At 52.2% G+C, this 9,459-nt stretch overlaps 1 protein-coding gene across 1 annotated transcript in view; it reads right to left on the bottom strand.

Annotated features, from left to right (window-relative positions):
* Positions 1–1,346: 1,346 nt before the first annotated feature.
* The window catches only part of Tnfrsf1b (TNF receptor superfamily member 1B), a 29,753-nt gene continuing 21,640 nt past the window's right edge, over positions 1,347–9,459 (bottom strand). The window contains exons 9-10 of the mRNA XM_005079349.4: positions 5,206–5,416; positions 1,347–4,053 (exon numbers count right to left, since the gene is read on the bottom strand). Coding sequence (XP_005079406.1) covers positions 3,740–4,053; positions 5,206–5,416 — 525 coding nt within the window. The 3' untranslated portion in view covers positions 1,347–3,739. The remainder of the gene's footprint in view (positions 4,054–5,205; positions 5,417–9,459) is intronic.

The following is a 9,459-nucleotide window of genomic DNA, read 5'->3' as shown; positions in this document are numbered from 1 at the left end:
CTTTAGAACTCCTTGAACCACACACACACACACACACACACAAATTTTTGAATCTTTTTTTAAATGTTATTAGCAACCTCCACTATCTTTTGAGGCACTGCTGAGACCCTCATGTTCCTCATGTTGTGGGGACCTCTAATCATGATATTGCTTTTTTTAGTTTTTGGGGGGGCGGGGATCGAGGCAGGATTTCTCTGTGGCTTCGGAGGTTGTCCTGGAACTAGCTCTTGTAAACCAGGATGGTCTCGAACTCACAGAGCTCTGCCTGCCTCTGCCTCCCGGAGTGCTGAGATTAAAGGCAAGCGCCACCACCATCCAGCTAATCATAATATTGTTTCATTTGCTACTGTTATGAATTGTAATGCAAATATATGCAGGGTATCTGATAGGTGACCCGCAAAGAGGTCATGATGCACAGGTTGAGAGCAACTATCCCGGGTTTCTGTATAAGCATTCTTTTTTTTTTTTCCCCCTGAGACAGGGTTTCTCTGTGTAACTTTGGAACCTGTCCTGGAACTAGCTCTTGTAGACCAGGCTGGTCTCGAACTCACATAGATCCGCCTGCCTCTGCCTCCCGAGTGCTGGGATTAAAGGCGTGCGCCACCACCGCCTGGCTAACATTCTTCAGTAAATAGAGCTGTGGTAAAATCAAGTGCAGGGTTCCTAAAGGCAACAGCATGGTGGTCACATGCCTATGGGGACTTTACCCCAGTTTAGTTGTCTGCTTAGTAACAATGTTAGTGATAATTCACAAGTTACAAATAGAGTTTGGCTGGTGATAGTGGCGCACATCTCTAATCCCAGCACTCCAGAGGCAGAAGCAGGTATAATCCTGAGTTCAAGGCTTGCTTGGTCTACACAGTGAATTTCAGGATGGCCAGAGCTACATAGTGAGACCCTATCTCAAAACAAGCAAGCAAGCAAGCAAACAAACAAAAACTAAAAAAAAGAGTATAGTTTGAGGCTGGCCATATACTCAGTTGGCTGTGCGCCTAGCATGCCCAAAGCCTCTGGATTCAAAGCCCAACACCACACACACCAGGCACAGCATAAACATATCTGTAATCCCAAAACTTGGGAAGTAGAGGCAAGAGGATACCAGGTTCAAGGACATCCTTAGACAAGGTTGATGCCAGCCTGGACTACGCAAGACCTCCCTGAAAAAATAAGATTAAATATATAAATAAAATTTAATGACATGCCTATAATCTCAGCACTCAGGAAGCTAAGGCAGAAGAATTTTCAAGTTCAAGGTGCCTGGAGTATGCGGCCAGCTTCGGTACATAGAGAGATCCTGCCTATAAACAGATAATAAACAAAAATAATGATGAAAGATGAAGATCAACTTATTTTAAATTTTTTATTGTATTTATTGCATGTATGTGAGTGCCCACATGTGCGGAAGCATGCATGTTGCACGTGGAGAGGTCAGAGGGCAACTTGCACGAGTCCTGAGCATCCATCTCAGGTAAAGCAGTCACCTTTACCCGCTGAGCCATCTTGCAGTCCAACATTAACTTATTAAAAGGGGGAGTACCTGGAGAGACGCCTTAGTGGATAAGTGCTCCGCACACAAGCACGAGGATTCAGACCTCTAGTATCCATGGAAATGCAGGGCAGGAACAGCAGCCTGCCTGTAATCCCAGCACTTCAGGCAGACTCAGGGGATCCCCGAAGCAAGCTAAACTAGCCAAATATGCAAGCTCTGGGCTTTGATGAGAGCTCCTGCCTCAATATTAGATGGAGGGTGACCAAGAGCACCCCAAATCAACCTCTGGCCTCCACACACAGACGCACACATACATGCAAAAATGCAAACATATACATACACACCACACATACATGCCACCCTCCCACACCCCACCCCTCTACCCCCCCAAACACAAACCAAAAACAGAGAGAGAGGGAAAGGGAGGTTCTAGAAAACTGCTCATCCCTCAAGAATGTGTCAGAGGTCACCACTTAAACTGTTCCCTGACCTCTCCCCTGCTCACAGAGCCCTGAGCTGGTCTAAGCACCCAGGGATGGGCTTGTGGTAGAGCCTTTGCTCAGATCCATGGTGTGGGCTTCCCAGATGGCAGAACCCACCTCCCTGCCAGAACACAGTGAGGAGGCCAGGTTCAGGTGAGAGGGCAGGAGTCAGCGGCGTGCCTGGAGACTTAGCTGACTGAAGTTCTCTCAGCGTCCACACCAGGTTCTCAGCAGGAGCAGCTGTGAAAGCGACCTGGGGTGGGGGTTCCAAAGCCATTCGCTACATGGACCACCTGGACCCCACTAACCATAGCCCCATCTCTCCTCACACGTTGGAGGTAGGCCAGCGGGACCACAGACAAACCCCAAAGCAGCCCCGAGACACAGCCAGGGATCAGTGTACAAAACAACAACAAAACGCATTTATAAGCAGGGCTTAAGTCCGTCCAGCATAAAGGGCAAATGCTCCTTAGCACACCCGGTTGGAATCCACACAACACCCAGACAAGGTCCCTTCAGTTCCTGCTTTTGTTGCCTACGAAGCCCGAGGTCATCCCAGGACTGGCCACCAGGGCGCAGACGTGTTCCATAGCCTCTCCTGTCTGAATCACTGCAGAGACCTAACCAATGGGTCCCATGGAAGTCTTGATTCCAGAGGGCTGAGCTTTTGAATCTCCATGGTAACAGACTTCCTATAGTTCAACTCCCAACTTCATATCCAACGGAATCTGTGAACATGGAATCCAAGCACCTGAGACTGAACTTGCCTCTTGAGTCTCCTGAACCATTTCCTTCCAGATCTGGGCATGCTAGGGGAACGTGCTGATTAGAGAACGGGTACCAATCCTTCGGCATAACTGCAGGCTTCGGCTGCTTCCGGATGGGCTATTCAACTGATGCCCTGAGCTGTTCCAGCCCATGACACCTAAGACAGACATTCACTCAGGGTCACAGTGGGTACAGTACCAAGCAGTTGGAGAGTCAGAGGGAGTAGTCCAGGCTGAGGTAGGAGGAGGCAGGTGGCTGCAGGGGCCTGGGACCTCTACAGTCCCTGAGATTCCCTGAAGGGAAGGCATGGCCTTGGAAGGGCTCCTTAGAAGGCCAGGAGGAGGAGCTGGAGCCCTCCGTGTGCCCACTGGAGTGACGGCCAAAGGCAGAGGATGCAAACCAGCTGTTTGCTGTGTGCGCTTACTTTCTCACTATGGAGCTGGGGATCGAACCCAGGGCGTGCTAACCGCACACTCTACCACTGAGGTACAGCCCCAGCACCCTGCCCGCCGGGGCCTCTGCGCCTCTGATTCTTGCATCAAAAGGGCGGTGGTGGGTTTGGAAGGGTTACTTCCCATGAGTCCAGCACTAACCTCAAGGGCCCCTGTGCCCTATGAGGCCACCACTTCCTCCTTTCTGCTGGGACTGCCCTGTGGTATCAGCAGCCAGGCTGAAGAGCGACACTGTCCTTTACCCAAGTGTTTGGAAGAGGATGTTAGCTCCTGGGAGGGAAAGCGAGTGGGGCCTCTCAGAAGCCAGAATCAGGCAAGAGCCCAGGAGATCCAGAGGTCACAGAAGAGCAAGGACTTGCTGGGACTGCCCCACAGAACACCATGGCAGAAGTTTTCCACCACAATGGTTGCCTCAACCCTCACTTGACCTGCAAGTGGAGCTGGGGAGGCCACTAAGGGAGATGGGCCCAGAAAGGGTCGTTAAGTCCTGTGGGCTGAGGGTCTAGAAGAATTGGGAGTCCATTTACAGGGGGTTGCCCCTGCAGGGATCAGGCCACTTTGGCTGCAACCTGGTCACACCAGCCTGGTTGGTTCGGCTTCATGCCCACATCAGGCACACCAAGGGGCAAGGGCTTCTCATGGCTCTGCAGTGTCTCTGGGGTGTCCCACCGGGACTGAGAAGGACACTCCTCCTGGGAGAAGGGAACCTGCTCGTCCTTGGGGGATCCTGAGGGGTTGGCATCTGGGTCCCCTACTGTGGTGCTGGCTTGGGAAGAGCACTGTGAGCTGTGGTCAGGGCTACTGCAGACATTCACAATGCAGGTGACATTGACATGGGTCCCATGGCTGCCGTGGGAGGAATCTGCAAAGCACAAGATGGGGGGGGGCATGAGTCTGGGGGTCTTGGTGTGGGGGCGTCTTTGCATGTTTGCTTCTTGTCCTGGAGGTAGATCGAGACTGTGGGAGAAAGCGGTTAAGTCGAGGACCAAGAGGCCAAAGATTCTAGTTCACTTCTAGTGTGGCCCCAGACACATGGTCGACCCTCGCTGTGCCTGTTCGCTCACCTCCCAGCTGCCCAGCCCAACTCTCCATGTAGCCGACAGGAGACCATTATCTAAGTCAGGCAAAAGTGCTCCAAGAAGAGCAAACCCTGGGCTGAGGCGATGGCTCAGCTAGTAAAGCGTCTGTCTTGCAAGCACAAGGACCTGGGTTCAATCCCCGAGAACTCACATAAAGAGGCTGGACGTGGTGGTAGGTGGCAAGAACCTGTTCCCCCAGTACTTGGGAGGTGGAGAAAGGGAGACAGCTGGGGCGTGCTGGCCAGCCAGCCTAGTCTAGTTGGTGAGTTCCAAGCCAATGAGAAACTTTGTCTTAAAGGAGGTAGATGGTGTCCCAAATATGATACCTAGGCTCATTAGCACACCTGTACCCATGTACCCATGTGACGAGAGAGAGACAGAGACAGAGACAGAGAAAGACTAGGAATGACATCGTGGGGCGGGGCAGGAATACTCCACACGTGATATGGGAGACTTGAAAGGCAAAGCGGGAGTCTCTGGCAGTGAACCAGTGAGAGGACTAGACGCAGAGCAAGGCAGGGCCGAACCTAGAATCCGCAGTGGCTGTATTGCCCAGGAGCAGGGAACAGAAGTAAGCTGTGGGCAGCCAAGGCTAGCCCCACAGGGCAACTCCAGGACACCAGCAGAGATTAATTAGGCAAGCAATGCACACGAGCCTGACTTACAGAGGTCTGACTCGAGATTTTGCAGCTGTGGGAACACGAGCCACACGTTCCTTAGAAGCTCTGCTTAGTTTAAGCACTGTGAGCCTGGACCCTTTCCGGAACCAGTGAAACGCAGTAGGCTCCCCTCCCAGGACAGGCAGAGGCTCAGAGCCACAGCTCCCAGTCATCAAGGCTGCCAAGTATGTTAAGGACGGGTAATTTCCAGCTAGTGGGTGGAGAACCATCTATCTGCACAGGGCGGGAGGGAGCCAGCTGGTTCCTGCCTCTTACCTGAACTCCTGGAGCCTGCACAGGCCTCCTGAGACCCTTGGGCTTCCTCCGTGACTGTGGCCTGGGGCTGGCTCCTCAGGGGCGCCCTCCTGTCCCCAGCACTGGCTGAGCTCTCCAGGGAGCTGCTGCTGGAACTGGGGGCTGTGGTCAACAGGTGCTGCTGCTCTAAGCCTGTGGCATCATCCCGGGACTTCTCTTCGGGCAGGCGAGGCTGGGAGGAAGAGGGAGACTATTAATCCACCTGCTGGTGTCTTCACCCTCCTGTCACCCCATCACACGCACTCCACAGCTTACACATTTCTGCCCAGGCCACACATTGTTCCCATACCCTCAGTCCACATGAGGAAACGGAAAAAATCGACTCTCTGAAGTCATCCATCAGGGTAGAGAGATGTACCCAGCCTAGTAGTTAAGAGTTGAATTCTCAGTCCAGATCGCCTGAGTTCATAACCCTACCACTCACTTGCTGTGTGGTCTTGAAAAAGTTACCTAACCTCTCTGGACCTCCATGCTTCCATATATAAAGGAACAATTATAGCTTATGTCTAGGATTGTTGGGGAAACTGAACATCTGGGAATTTCGAGGATAGTTGTGTAATAAGTCCTGCACAAGATACTATTTATAAGAACTTAGCAGAAGGACCACTCACAGGGTGGCACAGCCTGCCAGCCAGGAATGACCTTCATGCTTTTAAACAGTTCCAATAAAAAAACGAAGACAGTAACATTTCTCTTTTTTTTAAAGTCTTGTTTTTATTTTAATTGTGTGTATACATTTTTGTCTTAGTGTGAGTAGGTACACATGTGTGCAGATGTCTTTGGAGGACAGTAAGGGGCATCGGATCCCCTGGAGCTGGAGTCACAGGTGGTTGTTGTAGTGACCAGTCCCCCATTTTAGCAGCCATGACAGGCTAACAGGTGCTTGCATGACCTTGACGCTCCTGTCCTGGTCGCTAAGGTCAGATGCCCTCGTGGCAAGGAGCCAATCAGAAGTTAGCTGGCGGGGCTGCACTTTATGACTCTGGGTGTGCTTTATGGACAGCGCACAACAGTGACGTACAGAGCATAGCAACCGCCCTGGGAGGGCCTATGGGTCATAACAACCAGTTGACCAATCAACACAGGGCGGGTCACCCAAACCTGGAAGCGCACCAATCCTGGGACTGTTTCATAACTCCTAGACACTCCCCTTACGCTGCCCTTTAAGATCCCTGCCTCGAGGTTGCTCGGGGTCTTTCTCCAGCCATCTGTCATGGTGGTGAGATGAGGGGCCCGAACTAATGGGTTAGCTCGTTAAATAACTTAAAGACTCTTTGCTTTTGTGTGGAAATGGGCCTCTTGGTGATTTTGGGGTTCAGAATTTGGGCACAATAGTTATGAGTCATCCAATGTGGGTACTGGGAACTGAACTCACGTTTTTTGCAAGATCAGGAGGGACTAAAGACTATGCACAGGTCTCCTGGGTTCGGTCCCCAACACCGCATAAGCAGTGTGTGGTGGTATATGTCTGCACACCCAGCATAATTGAGTGGGAAGGTTGAGGCAGGGGCATCAGAAATTCAAAGCCATCCTCAGTCAGTGCTCAAGGCCAATATGGGCTACAGAAGTCCCTGTCTAAAATTCCCCAAACCTAAACTATGAGTTTTAGTGCCCATTAAACAAGTTTGATGCAACCAAGCCACCATCACTGTTTAGTTGCAAGGGTGCCTTTCCTGATTTACAGGCAGGTCTAGGTAGCTGTCCCAGAGGCCCGACTTGGTCCTTGAAGCTTGACACCTTTACGCTATGTTCCTTCCAGTCGATGAATCAGCCCAGTTCATGGAGCCCTTCCCCCCAGGCAACTCACTAGCCCATCTCAGCCCCCCCTCCCCCCAGTTCACCCAAGGATGTCCTGTGGCTTCCCTGTGGCTTCTTACAGAATGATAATGGCAAGACCTTACGTGACCTGAATACCTAGTGACAAATACTGCACCTGAGTCACAGCTACCTCAGCTCTTTCAGGAGCTTAGTCTAGCCTAGCGCCACCCTGGCTCTGCAGATGTGCAGACCAGATTTCTTGCCCGAGGTCACGGTTAGGATACAGTGCGGTAAGCAAAAACTCACCATGCTTTTTTTTTTGGAGTGTCTGGGGTTTAGCTCCATAGCAACCCATGTGGAGGACACCTGGAAATCCATTCCAAGGCCACTGTCTGTCCACACCAGCTGGAAAAGTGGCCAGGCCAGGGCTGGGACCCTCTGGCCTTCCTCCAGAGGGAGGCACACTGTCAGGTATAATCTACGCAGAAGCAATAGTCTGGCTATCCTTCCTGTGGGTGGTGCACTCACTAGAGAGTCATTGATGGGTGTTGGTGGCACACGCCTTTAATCCCAGCTCTTGGGAGGCAGAGGCAGGTGGATCTCTGTGAGTTCGAGGCCAACCTGGTTTACAGAGAGTCACTGATATGCCATCTGGGGGCTCTGCCCACTATTGCTATGGCTTTCCTAGATACCCATATGTGTCCTAAGGTCTCGATTCCTGCCCAGTCCACAGCTTCTCACTCTGGACTAGAAGGATCCTGTACAGGCTGTCCCCATGAGGCCACCAAAGCCCACAAAAGGTGACTCCTCAGAATCAGATAGCTGGCTGATGGGCTCAGCAAGATCACCCAGGCCAGCATGTGCACGAAACACATGCTGCATCCTCCTGCCTCCCTGGGGATCCTGCCAGCCAGGTACCGTAGTCGGGAAGGGATGGAGGGCATTCTGAATTCATAGTCTGACCTTGGGCACCAGTCTTACCCTGTGGCCCTGCAGAAGCATTCATAAATGTCACACTCACCAGCTCCTGAGAAGGACCCTTTTTTCGGGGCCTCCCCCTCTCTGCCTGTGGCTAGAGTCAAGCAGAAAAAAAAAACCAAAGGTCACAGCCACCTCCCAGCTCAGAGCCACAAGCTGCAATGTTCAAGTAACTGACACCGCCGCAGTCATGTGACTCAGGCTGGGACCCCACTGAGTGAGCACCAAGGACCTCTGCTTGCCCGACACCTCCTACATTTCTGGGTCTGGCCCTGTTATACGGAGCTGGGACTGACAGGGGCATGACTGGCTCCCACAGGCTTTAGAGCTAAGGGCGTCTCTATGTGTGGGTTCACGTGGGCATGCCTGAGATTGGTCCAGTAACTGTGTGCTAGGACATGAGATGCACGCCTAGTTTCTCTTCCAGGCCGTGCCCATCAGCTGTGCCACCTCAGGACTGTTAGCATTCAGGCACGCGTACTGGCCGGTCCCTAGGGGTTCTGACAGGATACACCCTCAGCTGCAGCCACTAAGAGCACCACCTGGGCATATTCATTACTTTTCCTTTTAAAGGGCCACGCTCACCTTCCGTCCTCCTCTAGTTCTCTCTTTCTCTCTCTCCCTCTCTCTCCCTCTCTCTCTCTCTCTCTCTCTCTCTCTCTCTCTGTCTGTCTGTCTGTTCCCTTCTCTGCTTCCTCTCTGTCCCTCTTCCTCCCCCCCTCCCTCCCCCCTTTCCTCTCTCCTGCTGTTCCTGTCTCCGGAGGCTGATCTCCCCCCTTCCCTTTCCCCTTTTTATGATCCCTTTCCCTAATACTACTAATAAAAGACCCCTCTTCTTGAACCCTGTCGCATGGCGACTTTCTCTCTGTAAATCTGGGGGCAGCAGTCACACAGACCGTGTCACAGACAGTGCTGGCACGAGTTCAGTACCCGATGACTGTTGGTGACTAAACACAAGGCCACGTGCATGAATGGGGGCAGCATGGATGAATTCACCTGCTGCTTTTCTAAAGGATGCTACTTTCCCAGCCCACAGATGAGGAGCTGAGTCACCTACTCCTGGTCCTGCCTGATGGCCTCACTCCAGCACATGGGGACACCGTCCACTGCCCCCCCCACCAGGCCGGTGGCTGACAAGGTACAGGGCTGAGCTAAGGGTGGTATTTAGGCTCTCCAACTCCTGGTGACCAACTCTGGAGAGCAGGCCCTGCTGGGAAAGGCCTGTTTGCGACAGCTTTGTATGTGTATACCAAATCCACCTGCTCAGAGGCTTTGAGCACCAGCACTTAGCACAGACCTGACTCTTTAACCCTTTTAAGAGTGACAGTAGCTCTCAAGCCTATGTTTCCTCATCTATATAATGAGGAGTGGGGGTGCCCTACCCATGGGGACCAGTGAGGAGTCAGGAATATTGTTTAAGGAAAGAGCTGACCTGTTTCTTCCCAACCGGCATGTAGCTAGATTTCAGCTGACCCCGAG

This window comes from Mesocricetus auratus, unplaced genomic scaffold (assembly GCF_017639785.1).
Source record: "Mesocricetus auratus isolate SY011 unplaced genomic scaffold, BCM_Maur_2.0 Super-Scaffold_100042, whole genome shotgun sequence".
In the NCBI taxonomy this organism is placed as follows: Eukaryota; Metazoa; Chordata; class Mammalia; order Rodentia; family Cricetidae; genus Mesocricetus; species Mesocricetus auratus.
The sequence above is the reverse complement of the archived record's forward strand: the minus strand, read 5'-3'. Positions and strand labels throughout refer to the sequence as shown.